The sequence below is a fragment of the Simochromis diagramma genome, unplaced genomic scaffold (assembly GCF_900408965.1).
Source record: "Simochromis diagramma unplaced genomic scaffold, fSimDia1.1 OVJJ01000802.1, whole genome shotgun sequence".
In the NCBI taxonomy this organism is placed as follows: Eukaryota; Metazoa; Chordata; class Actinopteri; order Cichliformes; family Cichlidae; genus Simochromis; species Simochromis diagramma.
Window position 1 is genome coordinate 15768862 of NW_024387492.1, and position 15881 is coordinate 15784742.

At 39.6% G+C, this 15881-nt stretch overlaps 1 protein-coding gene across 3 annotated transcripts; it reads left to right on the forward strand.

Moving 5' to 3' along the window:
• Positions 1–2839: 2839 nt before the first annotated feature.
• On the forward strand, positions 2840–11780 carry LOC120724659 (sodium/bile acid cotransporter-like). Of its 3 annotated transcripts, XM_040016944.1 has the most exons (8): positions 4935–5101; positions 5191–5464; positions 5550–5636; positions 6018–6130; positions 8431–8635; positions 9340–9518; positions 9639–9838; positions 10957–11780. In XM_040016944.1, the coding sequence occupies exons 2-8, from the start codon at positions 5276–5278 to the stop codon at positions 11016–11018; spliced, it is 1035 nt and encodes a 344-aa protein (XP_039872878.1). In that variant the 5' UTR covers positions 4935–5101; positions 5191–5275; the 3' UTR covers positions 11019–11780. The 3 variants fall into 3 exon arrangements, with proteins under 3 accessions (XP_039872877.1, XP_039872878.1, XP_039872876.1); XM_040016943.1 differs by lacking the exons at positions 4935–5101; positions 10957–11780 and adding an exon at positions 2840–3033 and having other exon boundaries at positions 5258–5464; positions 9639–10053; XM_040016942.1 differs by lacking the exon at positions 10957–11780 and having other exon boundaries at positions 4935–5464; positions 9639–10053.
• The last annotated feature ends 4101 nt before the right edge of the window (positions 11781–15881 follow it).

A 15881-nucleotide genomic window follows, 5' to 3' on the forward strand; every position in this document is an offset into this window, starting at 1 on the left:
AGAGCTACTTCTATCATTTTTGGCATGGAATTATGAGCTCTTGAAAGCCAGTGAGGAACTTGGCATCAGTATTCAGGTAACAATCTGTCAGCTGTACATAACTTGTGATCATGTGTGGAGTTTGTACCTGGCAGATGCTAATCTGCTGGCAAGCCAGCAGGCACAAAGGTATCATTGCAAGTATTTTTAGCAATAAAGCAAGACTGCAGACTCCTAATGACTGAATCATCTGTTTGTATTTTTAATGTTCTACTTTTGATAAATTCTGACATTTTAAGCATTAAAAGCCCATTTCGGGTGCATCATTCCTCATCTAAAAGCAGAGACCTCTTCTTTCTGTATGTTTGTTCAGCCACTCGTCATCTGTTGAGATTTGTTTTTAAATATGCAACCCCCTGGATATGTTAAGATGTTGTTTCTGTGATTACAGCATTGTGTTCAGACAAAGGGCTGCAAATTCTTTTTTTTATTTATACTCTGTGACTCATTGTGGTCCATAACCAACAGGGCAAACAGAAAACATCTTTGGGAATCTTCCTCAGGGATTTCCACAATGTCAACTCTTTCACAGATGTTCATCTTCAAAGACACAATGCCTCTTGCTTTAAAGGGCTAAGCCAGCAAGGACACACAAAAAGAAAACAAAGACACTTTTTGACTTCATAGTTAGAGGAAGTTATTAGTTACCAGTTCATTCAGATTTATTTTTTATTTTTTACATTTCCATTGCAGAAGCTCCTGGATGAGCTTCACCTCTTGAGGTGCTGAAGTCAGTTGTGCACTAGATGGCACCTCTGGACAACCAGACACCTCCAAAGCTCAGTCTGCATAGCCAGCAATAAGTCTGACTTGTTCCCGGTGGGTGTTGGACTCCACCAGGGCTAGTCAGGTGGCTTCCACCTGGGTGGTCTCAGAATCTCATCTTTGCTTTTCACAGATGATGTGGTTCTGCTGGCTTCATCAGGTGGTGGCTTCCACCACCTGATGAAGCCAGCTCGCACTTGAGAGGTTCAAAGCGCTGGGAATGAGAATCAGCACCTCCAAGTCTGAAGCCATGGTCCTCATCTGGAAAAGGGTGGAGTGCCCACTTCAGGTCAGGGATGAGTTACTGCTCCAAGTGGAGGAGTTTAAGTATCTCGGGGTCTTGCTCACGGGTGAGGTGAGAGGGGAGCGGGAGATCAACAGACGGAGTGGTGCTGTGACTGCAGTGATGTGGACACTATAGTTGTGTCCAAATTCATGGGCTGCATCGTCCTGAGGACCCGGCCCTCGCGGTCTACGTGGGCCGGGTCCTCAGATGGTCGGGTAGGCCGGAAGTAAACGGCTGTGAAATTGGACAGTCTAACCTTCAGATTTGTGTCACCGCTGTCTTGGTGGAGTTTAATCAACTCAGCTGTCTGCTCTTTGCTATCTAAAATATAACAGGACACTGGTGTAAATTCTCGACCGTCTCACACTTCTGTTTAATCAGTTTTCTATTTGATGTTTATTCAGCTGTGTGAAAACCACCCGAGGGATAATTAAGTTTTATTTTATCTAATCTAATCTAACAACTTTAATCTCAGCCAAACTGATTCACTCATGAACAAATAAAACACTGAAAAAAGCCAAACAATAACATTTTTAGGTTGTCTAAGTGACTTATATATTACGTTTAACGTGAGTAGCGAAAGTCTGCGGTGATCTGAAAATGATGTGCCGGGAGTTGTGCCGTTCTCGGCAGCTCTAGTGACCCTCGAGCTCCCGGCTAGCTATCGAGCTGGCGGATAACAGACGTCTCCAAAAATGTCAGAGCACTTTTGCAAATATGCGATATCTTCATAAACCGAGCAGATATTTGAAGTTTACACAGCTACATTGAAAATATGTTAAAAGTTTATTTTGTGACCCAGAAAGAGTAATAAGAGTAATATTAAAAACTTAGTAGCGGCCGCATTGTTGAAAACTGGAATTGGCTGGGCCGCGCTATGAATTCTGAGATATGGTGGGCCATGAAGGATACACCCGACCCATCCTTCAAATTCGGGGAAAAGGAGGACGCATTTTTCGGCTGCATTCGGAGGAGTCTACGAATTTGGACAGCCGTCGTCGTGTTGCTGTGGCATAATCGGCCTACAAATGCGGCCTCAGGAGGATGCAGCCCATGAATTTGGACACGACCTATACCAGTCTGTCCTGGTGACGAGAGAGCTTAAAAGCTGGTAGCTGACAGGGATGCCTACTGGGTGAGGCATGTCCCCCCAGGTGGAGGTCCCTGAGCAGGCCCAGAACAGAGAGATTATATGTCTCGGCTCTCATCTCTGAATGTCTTGGTGTTGGGCTTTCCTTCAACTACAACAACTACAACAGCTCAACAGGCCAAACCCTACAAACCACTGCCCCATCCCTTTCTGCCTCAAATATTTGTCAGTAATTCTGATATTTTAAGCACTAAATGACCATTTTTGGTGCATTATTTTTCATCTACAAGCAAAGCCTCACACAGGCATGTCTTTTTCTGGATATTTGTTCAAAATGCAACCCCCTTGTTCCTTCAATTACAGCTAATCAACAGGATACGCAGAAAACATCTTTGGGGACTCTTCGAGGAATTCCACAGTGCTGACTCCTTCACAGATGTTCACTGTCAAAGACACAATGCATTCTTATCTGATTCATTCTTTGAATCAGATAAGATTCAAAGAATCTTATCTTGCTGATCTGATTCATTCAAAGAATGAATCAGATCAGCAAGGACCCACAAAAACAATACATGGACACCTTTTGATTTTCTAAAGTTAGAGGAAGTTATTCGTTAATAGTTCAGTCTTTTTTTGTTTGTTTGTTTCTTATCGTTTTTCATTACAGAAGCTCCCGGAGGAGATTGTCTTCTCTTAAAGTGCTGTAGTCAGCTGTGCACTAGATGGCACCTCTGCGCAAACAGAAGCCTCCATGTGTTGTCATTTGTTACAGATAACAGGAGTGTCAACACAAAAGAGTTGATTTTATGACAAAGAGACGAGAGACGAGGAAAGGAAGAATCTGTCCCAGAAGGTAAATACAGCAATATTTATATATATATATATATATATATATATATATATATATTCAATTTAAAACTGCAGCTGTTCATTTCTTGGAAAGCATCTTGAGAATTTTCCTAATTTCTTCTTTTTCCTACTTTCTGCACACTGACCTCTAGATTTAGGTGTGCAATTCTCACCTTCAGCACAGTCAAAAAGTAATGCTTTACACCTTTATGGAGCTTTGCTGTGCTGTAGGTTTTTTTTTCCAAACATGTTCTTGTTTATATGAGCAGAAAACAGAGATGTGCAATCTTGTGAAAGCAATTTGTGTGCACACAGCATGTGAGCATGCCAGCAGGGAGGATGTGGTTGTCACATGGAGATGGAGGCATGCTGGAGTTTGAGGTTTGAAACAAGCAAATGCTGCATGTTGTTGTGCATTAATGCACAGATTAACTAGATTTAAGTGACTTTCAGCGAGGCATATGCTTTGTTTAGCTAACTATGCCATGTTAAACACGTTTTATCCAAGTGTTTTTGGTTAAATGTCAAGCACTGTACTTTTAAATGACTTTAAACTCCTTCATCTTCCTGTAAACACAAAATAAGTCATTTTATATCACTGTGTATGCAGCACTGTGTGTGCTATAAAAACAGCATGGTATAAGGTGTGTAGGCTGCAGCAGCATTACCTCAAACACAGTAAGGGAATTCGAAGGAGTTTCAAAGTCTGAACATCTACAGCACATGTAATGATTACATTAAATGGTCTCAGGCCCATATAATGTGTACTATGACCTGTACAACTACTATCTCAAAACAGGGATCTTATCTCAGGTCCGCACAACATCGAGCTTTCTGGGAAAGTAAACAAAGTAGAAACCGTTAAGAGCGATTCAGTGAGGAATGAGACCCCTTTATTTGACTCTGATCTAGTTTTATAATTTTTTTTCATATATTTTATTTAAGTGAACAAAACTAACTGATATTAAACACCTTTTTCAAGAGGAGTGCACCATAAAGCAGCTTCAACCTATCGAGGATTTCTCTGCATTAACTAGCTCAATAAAACCTAAAATTATCCAATTAGAGAACTTGGATTCCATCGTAATTATTAAGGTTTGTTTTTGCTTCAATCTCTGTGTATGCTCACATACAACAGAGTGTTTGATGGACAAAGGATAATCCTTTAAAGATGACAGTGTTTATATTCAGGGCTGAAAGCATCAATGGTTTCTAAGAGGAGTAATGGAGGCTGTTTACATCCACTGTGACTGACCATCGCTGAACAGAGACATTGTCTTATGACAACAGCTATCAGCCATCTATGATACAATCTTGCGAACCTTTTCCACTCACACCTAGCCTCTAGTGATCTCAAGAAGTCACATGATAGGGTGGGGCAAAGTCTCATAGTGGTTTCACCCTTAACCCTCTAGCATTTTAATGAGCCATGCCTTGTTTCACACCTTGGCTCATGTGATGATCCACATGATCACTAGTAGGTCAATGACCACCCCTAAATAGGAAAACCTACATTAGGAGATTAATACCTGGGCCTATCCTCCTTTGGGTTTTAGAACTGAAGAAGCCTCTTGGATGAGAAGTGAAACATCCTCACAAACTTAAAGAAGGCCGGTTACCGCTTATTTTAAGCTCTCAAGATTATAATGACCTGGATGACCGAGACCACACAGATGTGTTTAATGCTTCATTTCACTCTTCTGTCACTGAAATTGAACAGAATGAGTGCTAAACAGAACAAACCTTTCATGGAAAAACATTGAAAATAAAAATGCAGGTCCTGCAAATAAGGCAGTTGTTAATCTTGGTAATAAATATGCCAATATACATATCATTAGCAATCTGACACGTTCAACTTGTTAAACCTTAACCTCCATACATTTGGAGGTTAAAGTTGCTCATTGATTGACCTGACTTTATTTTGCTTCACAGTGCATCATACTATGTTTGCTGCTCATTAGGCCAAATGAGCAGCAAACATAGTACCAACTGCAAAACCTGCAAAAAGCCAAAGTTAACTGTCACGGACTGCATTGCACACAACACCAAATCCACATTGTGCAAGACTCAAGGTTAAAACAGCTACAATTCCAACCAAATGCACCATAAATATAAGGACAGTTACACTGACTGAAATTTAATGCACCTCTTCTGTCCTCAGGATACAAAATTCTTTGAATGAGCCTGCAAAAGTCAGCCTGCCCTATCATTTGATTTTCCACTCACAGCTCTGATTTGAAGGCACCATGGACCACACAGTGGATATTATCTCCGATCCAGATCCGTGGCTCAACAACACAAATGCAAACAGCACCTCCAGTTACATGCCTACCATGTCACCAGTAATGGACAAAACCATCAACATAATTATGATAATTGTCTTATTTGTGACCATGGTTTCACTGGGATGCACCATGGAGGTGTCCAAGATCAAGGTGACTACAGCAAGTTCAGTTTCATATGTGAGCTAAATGTAAGGAGACAATCTTATGCTAATGTGAACTTTTCTTCTGTTTCCAGCATCATATGAGAAAACCTAAGGGGGTGGCTATTGCAGTCGTGGCTCAGTATGGCATAATGCCTCTCACAGCTTTTTTCTTAGCTAAGGTTGGTACTGATGCAAAGTGAAATAAGATTATAAACACTACAGTAAGAAAGGCAGTAGGCATAATATGTTTGTACTGGAAAATATTTGTGTTCCTGTTTTTTCTTTACTTCATTTTTAATTGTCATTTCTAATGTTAGTAGCGCTAAAACAGTAAAATAAAGTATTTTCTGTTTTTTTCTGAATATATAAAATGGTCATTTAATCTGTTCACTGATTAAGAATTTATTCATGAACTATGACATTAACTGCAGAGGAATCATCAGTAATTAAAAAAAGTAAAAGAAAATGCTTAAAGGTATTCTTAGTGCACATTTGTGTCATTATCAGATCTCGCTTTTGTTGCTTTTGCATATGAGGTTACTATGATTATTGCGTTACAGCTGTTTAAGTTGGCTGAAATAGCAGCTGTGGTGATTCTGATCTGTGGCTGCTGTCCCGGAGGAGCTCTCTCCAACATCCTGGCTCTGGCTCTTCAGGGCGACATGAACCTCAGGTACACAAACAGAAAATATTTAGCTCCAAAACTGTTAATGCATTGGGTTTTTTCTTAAACGATCAAATGCACAAAGACATAAATCCTTAGAGATTATTAGTCTTTATTTTATTTGTAAAATTCAAAACCCCTTACTGCGGGAGGAAGTGCATTCCTAAATGGTTTGCTGTTAAAATCTCACATTTTTTAGGTATCTTCTTCTGACACCTCCGAATCTAGATGGTTTAATTTTCTTTGAAACAACTTTAAATAACACACAAGTTAAAGACACAAACCCGAAACCGTGTGTGTTTATTTAAATTCAGTTCTGGGAAAAGATATGCAATAAACTGTGTTTTTTTTTAAGTTAAGCAACCTCATCCGTCTTGTTATCGTACCGCTGATAATCATAATACACCTTGCAGTCTGAAAAGCAGTGATACACGTTATTAGAAATGAATGTCTTACAGATCATCATCATTGTGACACATTTTATCATAACAGAGCGACACCTAGGCGTTATACTTTCACTCGGCTAGCCTTTCACCTCGTCTCTTATCTCTCCCTTATGAAGCAACAGGTGGTTACTTTAGGCTTCGAGACAGTCCTCCTTTATCTGATACGTGAGGACCTCGTTTGGCCTGTTGCTCATAAACATGATCAGTGAGGACAGACTGTGGGCAATGAGGGCAAAGAATGCAGATTGTTTCAGTCACTACAAGCTTGTTATCTTGTTATGCTGTATAACCAAGTGCCTGGAAGAACATCGTTATCTCACACAACCCCACTAATGTTTTATAAATTAGAATTTTTGTTTTTGTTTCATTTGGGAACAAGAAAATGACCACTGACAAAACAGGAACTCTGATCAACAAAGGAATGTTAACAAGAGCGTAATGGCATGTACTAGAGTTGCATAACACAGTGTAGCAGCCAACCTTGTAACAATTAGTTGGCAAGCATGTCATGGGCTCCCAAACCAGCAAAAATAACACAAGCAATGTTTCGACAGGATATGAGGAATTTCCAGTTAGGCAGGGTTTTGGAAGTAATGCATGAGGCTCCCAAACGGTGAGCTGCTCACAAGAGGAAAAGTGGGAAAACGGGACTGTGTTTTTGATAGCATGTAGAAATAAGAGGAACATCCACTCTGCGATCTTAACAATTAACATAAGGACTGCTCTTGGCTTCTAGAGACCTTGCTGCTTAATTTAGACATGATATTCAATTCAATTCAATTCTATTTATGTGCCAAATCACAACAACAGTCATGTCAAGGTGCTTTATATTGTAAGGTAGACTGTACAATAATACATACAGAGAAAAACCCAAGAATAATTTGATCCCCTATGAGAAAGCACTTTGGTGACAGTGGGAAGGAAAAACTCCCTTTTAACAGGAAGAAACCTCCAGCAGAACCAGGCTCAGGGAGGGGGGACATCTGCTGGGACCAATTGGGGTAAGAGAAGGAAGACAGGATAAGACATGCTCTGGAAGAGAGCCAAAGATTAATAATAAGTATGATTCAGTGCAGAGAGGTATATTAACACATAATGAGTGAGAAATGTGACTGAAGAAACACTCAGTATGATATGATATGAAGTCTTTCCACTGGGCTCTTGCTTGCTATTTGTAAAAACTGCTTTTCTTCAGTCAAATTTTACCTCATCTAGATTATAATATTTTCAATTATTATTCAATTATTTCAATTTTCAATTCACTTTTTGTAAAGGGGAATTAAAGTCCAGAGCATTCAATTTCTGGTAAAACGGGAATGTTTCGCAGTGGATTTTTGTTGCCTTTTTGCCTTGAAACCCTAAGTAATGTACACATGGCTGCACAAATATTCTTCTTCTACTATTTCTTGTTGTTGTTCATATTAATTATTTTTTTCTTCTCATTGCTTGGCTTAACCTCAGAATACTGATACTGAATACACATTATTTATGTTGTATGTAAACACATCTGAGACAGAAATATACTCTTTCTGCAGTTTAGAAAGAGACAGTATATTTCTTCCACATTGGTTTCTCTTCATTGGCTCATAGGGGGTCATCTGATTGCAGGGTCTTTACCTTGCAAAATAAAGCACCTTGAGGTAACTGTTGTTGTGATTTGGCGCTATATAAACAGAATGTATTTAACCTCTGGAACAGTCAGAATTTGTGCAACCTGTTCGTGTTGCGTGTATGAAGTGTCTCACACTATGATAAATTTTGAATGCATTTTGTCAACATAATGCTGAGAAGGAAATTTTGAGCATTATGGTGCTACAAAAAGATAAAAGCTGTCACGGTCTCACGCTTATCTTTTTCCTTCAGCATCGTGATGACCTCTTGCTCAACGTTGCTGGCTCTTGGTATGATGCCTCTCCTGCTCTACCTCTACTGTCAGGGTTTCTCCGACCTGCAGAACGCTGTCCCTTATGTTGAAATTATCGTATCACTGGTCATGATCCTGGTGCCGTGCAGCATCGGCATCATCATCAATAACTACAGGCCGCAGTACTCAAAGATCATCACAAAGGTCTGTGCATACTCACAAGAGTCTGAAGGTTGGACAGATCACTAGAACTGATAAACAGTGTTGATTAACTGGCACAGAGATGTTTATCAGTACATCATCAGTCAAAACTTTCTTACATCAATCAAGTGTTTGATTTTGTGTGTCACATGTTTTAAATGAATCTTTCTCATTTTTCTCACATCACATGACTACCCAGTGAGTCCTAAAGAGTTCTTTGGACCAGGGTCGTATATAGGTAACCAGGTCAATGTGAACCAGTACATGGTTTAGAGAACGGTGTTCTGGTTTTTGGATGGTAAAGGATCTCTGTATCACTTCGAAATCAGAAATCAGGCTTCACTATTTGTTACTGGATCGGCTTATTTTTGGTTTTGATCTTTTTATTGGATCTGTTGACAACAGAGTCAGGTCCTTAAGTTTTTCAACAGTCATTTTTTGTAGTTTTGCATCTGTACACAATCATGGTGGGTTTTAAATCAAGCAATCAAGTTGTGACTCAAGTCAGACTTTCAGCTTTAATTTAAAAAAAGTAATTACCTTAACTGTTTACTACTGTGGTCAAATACAAGTTCAGCTCACAATGTTTTATCTGCCACATTTGTTATGAAGTAAAAGGGAATACGCCTCATTTTGCCTTAAAATGCTTGTCAGTCAACTGTCAAATTGCTATGGAGTTGATTTGTTTCGTGTCCTGCTGTTTGCAGGTAGGCCTAATTATAATGATGATTTTTATCGTGGTGATCGTCACCTTAACCAACATTGGAATCGGAAGAGTCATGCTGACTGTGCTGTCTCCTCCGCTCTTGGCCATCGCTGCTCTCATGCCTTTGATAGGCTACTCCTTTGGATATGTCCTCTCTGCGATCTTCAGACTCAGCCAATCGTAGGTTCTTTGGCTTAATTCAGTCATCGAGTCAAGTCAAGGCAGTCACATCAAAGATGAAAGAATTATGAGCCTTTCTGTTTATATTCATGACTCATGAACATGTGTGTCTGTCACCAGGGAGCGGAGGACCGTTTCTGTGGAAACAGGCTGTCAGAACATCCAGCTGTGCATCACCATATTGAAGATAGCTTTCCCCCAGGAAGTGATAGGCCCTCTGTTTCTGTTCCCAATGATCTATGGGTCTTTTCAGGTGACGGAGGCGTTGGTGCTCGTCGTGCTGTTCAGGTGCTACCGAAGGTTCACGAAAAAGGAGAAAGGTACATCAGGTTATCTAAGGCCTTTTATGACACAAGAAAAAACATGGGGAACAAACAGGGAGAGTAAACAAGAATAAGTTCAGCCTTGACCCTTTATAGTGTTGATGATTAATAACAGTTGTTAGTGGGCATTAATCTAAGCAAGGCAGATTTGATGTAAGCTTTTATTTTGTAGGTTATAGAGACCAATCTTGAACCTCTAATGCAGGGGTGCCCAATCCCGGTCCCCGAGAGCTACCGTCCTGCAGCTTTTAGATGCATCCTTGTTCCCACACACCCGAATCAAATGAATGGCTTGTTATCAGGCCTTTGCCAAACATGATGGCATGCTGAAGAGGTAATCAAACCATTTGATTCAGCTGTGTTGGAGTAGGGATGCATCTAAAAGCTGCAGGATAGTAGCTCTCGAGGACTGGGATTGGGCAGCCCTGCTCTAATGACATACCCTCATTTGTTTCCTCATTTAATGGCATCAAAACTGACCTTTTATTAAGGTACATAGAACATAGAGGGGTGTTTATTCTACTGTATATAATTTCCTTGTTATTCATCTGAACTGAAGATATTAAATATAAAACAGACTGGAGTTTGAATTACAAGTATGAGATCTTAGAATAACTTTTGTTAGTTTTTAAAACAAAGGCTGTTGTAAATGTTGGGAAGGACCAGTTTATACTTTAGTCATGCTGAAACACTGAAACAAGACTTTTCACCTTAAAAAAAAACAAAAAAACAATGTCACTAAAAATATAAGGTATGAAGGCTCTAATACAAACAGTAAAGCCTTGCATTTGTGTTTTTTAAAAATTGGAAGAATCGTGTTAAAAATACTTTTTGGTGTGTAGCGCAAGGGAAAGCTGGACTTTTTTCCACAACATACTTTTTGACTTCTCATTACAGTAAAGCACAAATATAATTTTTCTGTCCTGTCAGCCAGCATGAAGTAGCTCTCTTAAACACTGTTGGTGCTTTTTTCTGCTTCCATGTGTCAAAATTGGCCTATTTTTTATATAGATGAATATCCAGACCACAGAGTTTCATATTTAACCACAAGTTGATCAACTTTTGTGCAAGATCTCGGTTTGTGTTTATAATGGATCTGCTTATCTGACTCACAGAGACTTACCAGCCTGCAGTCACTGAAGAGGAGCTGAAAGAGACAACTGAGGGGACTGTGTGACCTCAATCACCACCCATGTATTGTACAGCCTACAGCTGACTAAACAAACAGAAAAATGCACAGCCGTATAGCTGGTCTTGATTTTTATACTGTATTGTGATCTGAAACCTCTAAGTGCATTAGAAACTTCAGTTTTTTATTGGTTAAGTCTATTGTCTTTCTACACCATGCAAACATCATCATAGTTTTGACTGAAAATAAAATCTTCATGTACAAAAATGTATTTTTACAAACTCATTTGAAGACTACATTTAAAAGTCTGCAATCTACACATGAATCCCAAATAAAAGCACAGCCACGCAATATAATGCAAGAAGGAACAGCATCCTTTAGTCAGTCGTAACTATGGCCATAAAAAGCATGAACATATGTGATTGCAACATTATAATTGCAAACATGTGCTGCTGCTAGTCCATTCAGAGCTTTTATTGTCACCAAGAGGGCCGTCTTCGTAAGCTGGAAAACAAAAAACAACTTGGACTTCTTACAGTGGAAGAATCTCTTTCTTTAGATCCTTGGAAAAAGCTCAACAAGTTCAACAAGAAATAATCAGTTATCATCAGTAAACTAACACATGTTTTTCCATTGCATAATGTGATTGCAATTTGATGATTGATGATTTTGCAGAGTGGTTTGTGATGAATCATCTGCTGAATGTAAATAAGACCAGAGAGATTGTGATCAGCTTCAGAAGGAAAAGGACAGCTACAGAACCCATCACTGTCCTGGGACAGGATGATGCTGTGGTGTGACACAGGTATCATAGAGTATGTGTATACTAATGGGATGAGCAAGGAAACGAATTTCTTAATTTAGAGGAGCTTATTGGGTAATAGTTGAGTAAAGGTCTCACTGATGTTAAACACGTTTTCAAGAGAGACCTGAGAGCTGCACCATAAAGCAGGTTCAGGTTAAAATCCCAGTTATCAACTTGTTATTACTTGTTATCACTGGCTTCATGCTTCACATAAAACAGGGTGGCCTGTCGTTGGACTGTCATGTCTGCAACTTAAAAGAAACGGTGATAGAAGAATATGAGAGACATCAAGACAGCAAAACTGGATGCAGGACTGCTTTTTCTGGGCTGCTGGAGGGGAGGTGATTCAAGGTGAATCATTTTCTACATTGAATATTCACTATAATACCTCAAGTGTATGAGTTTTATTAACTGTAATACAAGCAATGTACAAAATATTTGTCAGAAATCTTTGGCAAATTAAAAAAATAAAAATGTGGAGGACAAGAGAAAACTGCAGCGGATGGTGAGGGCGGCAGAGTGGGTAACTGCCACTTCACTAACCCCCCTCAGAGTAGGGCTGTGCGATATGACCAAAATCTCATATCCCGATATAAAACATCTATCGTCCGATAACGATATAAATCACAAAAATGTAACATTTTCTGTAAATTCTGTGAATCTCGGGTAGCTGAAGTGTTTCCAGCTGGGCATCGTGCACTGTAAAATGTAATATTGTGTTTAATTAAAAATATTAAATAGGCTGAACTCAGTTTTTATCAATTTGTTATTAGAACTCGATTTAAATAAGTTACCAGTACTTTTTATGCAAACACGGAGATAAACTCAATTTATTTGAGTTGTCTTAACTTAGAAAAACTAAGTAAGATGGAAGTTTTGCTTCTCAGTGCGGAAGGATGAAAGAAGTGTTTTGAAAATGCCACGTGACTACCGTCCTCCTCCCTCTAGGATCAGTCCGCATGTTCATGGTGCCAGCATTTGTTATGGAATATGTTGAGCAAACCTGGAAAAGCATCAGCTCAAGATATTATTGTTGTCATTGCTGTGGATCTTTACCTGATACACTGACTTGGCGAGTAAATGTTTACTCTTATTCAAACTGATTTTGTGGCTTCTCTTAGTTTAGCACCAGGGCCCTATTTCAGGAAGCCGGTTTAGTGCAAACTCTGAGTAAGTATACCCCGAGTTAACGAAAACTCTGGGTTTTCGGTTTCACAAAGCGAGTTTAGATTAATTCTGAGTGAGTTACTATGACGACACACTCCGTGAAGCTAACCTGCCCCCTAGCAGGTTTACTTCAACTAACTCTGACTTTCTCCGCCTCTTTGTCGGAAACCTGACTGTAGGAAGTGTCAGACATGGCGTGCTCCTTCCTTGAAGAGCCAGTAGATGTTGAAGCCCAAATTCTCCGCAGAGCTCTCCGCCGGGAGAGAGTGATTAGAGCGCGTTTGGACATTTTATCATTTCCTGATGATTTCCTGTGTGAACGTTACCGTTTTTCAGCACAATCTATAATTCATTTGAATAACATCCTCAGGCCTAATATTACTCATGTGACACATCGCGGACATGCTCTCAGTTCTGTACATATTATTTGTATTGCACTTCGTTTTTTTTGCAAACGGGAGCTTTCTGTATAATATTGGTGACGCTGAGCACGTTTCCAAGGCTACCGTCTGTCGGGCAGTCAGGAATGTTACAGTTGCACTGAAACGTCTCCTGTACTTGTCTGTGGTGTTCCCCGGTCATAGACCCACAAGATTTATCAAAGAGGGATTCCACAAAATTGCAGGTATCAGGATGAACAAAACTTAATTCATGATGTGGTGATACTTGAACTACTACTTAAATTTTACATTTATTTTCAGGGTTCCCAGGCGTGATTGGCTGTATAGATGGCACTCACATTCCAATCATTGCTCCTTCAGTAAATGAAGGAGACTGTGTGAACAGGAAGTCTTTCCACAGCATTAATGTACAGGTACATAGTTCCCTAGCATTTCAAACTAACAAATTATTTCATTATAGTAATGGATGCTAATTTGTGTTCTCTGCACTGTGAAGATCATATGTGATGCTGCCAACATTATCACAAATGTGGAAGCCAAGTGGCCAGGCTCTGTTCATGACTCACCAATTTTTCGTGAATGTACACTGAGCACAAAATTTGGACATGGTGAGTTGAAAATACTTTAAACTATATAAAGACCAATTGCTACAGGGACATTTGAACTGAAGTGTATTCTTCTGTCTTAGGAGAGTTCACTGGCTACTTGCTTGGTGATAGGGGGTATCCATGTTTACCCTATTTGCTTACCCCTTACCCTGACCCTGAACCGGGCCCACAGCAGCAATATAATCTGGCTCATTGCAGGACAAGAGCCAGAGTTGAAATGACTATCGGAATGCTTAAGGCCCGGTTCCAGTGCCTTCAAAGACTCAGGGTCACCCCAGAAAGGGCATGTGACATTATTGTGGCCATGTGTGATTCTTCACAACATTGCCACAATTAGAGGAGAACACTGTCCTTCTGAACCAAACATCAGCAGTGATCCAAACCATGAACATCCTGACCCTCCCACGGACATACAAGATGGAAGAGCAGTCAGAGACACCATATGTCACAATCATTTCCTTTGACCCATCACCTCAACATGTTGAAAGAAGAATAAACAGATTTTTTGTTCAACTGGCTTTATTGGTCGCCTGTATTTCCTGTACACAAAGTATTAATAAGTATATTATTATGTTGTTCAAACACTGAAATAATTCGTCCATCTCTGACCACTTCACCCACCCTTAACTGATGTTCCAGCAGTAAAATCTCAATCTTGGTCTTTTGGATCTGCTGCTTGAAGTGTTCCATTTCCAAGTCGCATTTTTTTATTTTCTTGATCAAATAGGTCTTGTACAGCTGCTTTACAGCGAGCTATTGAAACACAGAAAATAGCATTGACATTCATAGTACATGCCTACTTAGGTTGGTTGTAAATCAGTGCTGAACATCTTACTGAGGAAAGGTTTGTTGGAGAAGTGGCTGGACCCTCTTCCTCTTCATTTCCATCATCACTCTGTTAGAGACATAGAAAGTCCATGGTTTTATTATAGTACCACATTTTATTCAATTGTTATATTTTCCATTGTAAGATGTAAACCTCATAAAGTGTCTCTGTTGCTTCCTCCTCTGTAACAGCTGTCAATGTTTCTTCATTATTTTCCTGTAGTAAAGAAATTAACAACATTGCTGTTCTACTGTAAACTCATATAATCTGTGGAGTATTACTCACAACTGCATGTTGGTCTGGCTCAACAGGAGGCTGCACCAGATGCAGTACACCATCACCATCAACTGATAGAATATGAGGTTTATACAGGTCACTTATAACTTACAAGGGACCAAATGGCAATTAACAAACATATACCAATCACCTTACACTTCATTGTCATTATGCTCTCAAAGACAACCAAGACTGAGGGAAGGCAAAATCAGTAGGAAAATAACTTCACTACAAAATAATTCATTATGGTGAAGAGTTTATCAAATGAATGTGTCGCACTGCAAAGGTGACTGTGAAGAAAGGATGTATGCACATCATGTATTATTTAGAATTTAACTCTTATGTAGGCACTTGTGTCTTGCGGGGTTATTGCCTCAGAGGATGTCCCCGCAGAGATGCCTTCAGCCACAGGGCGCCCACTGTCTTGGCTGAGGGCAACTGCTCAGCCTCTGTGAGTGGTGGTGGTGGAGGACCCCCACCTGTTTTTCGGGCCTCTGCTTTTTTTCTGTTGGCTATAATGGGTCACATTTGAGCATACAGAGTAAGCAAATATGTACTTGTAATGTGCTCAGATAATTTCAATAAGTGCTTACAGAAAGAAAATTAATGTAGCCTCTAACTGCAATTGATTTACATAGGACAAACAGACCAAGCACTATGGCTCATAATACAATTACACCTTACCTGTTTGGACTATATTTTTATATTTCATTTTTACTTGCTGCCAGGAACGTTTGGGGCCTGTTGGGTTGCACCTGCGCTCACATGACATCACGAAATAAAATGTATAAAATATAAAATAAAATAAAATATAATAAAATAACGTGT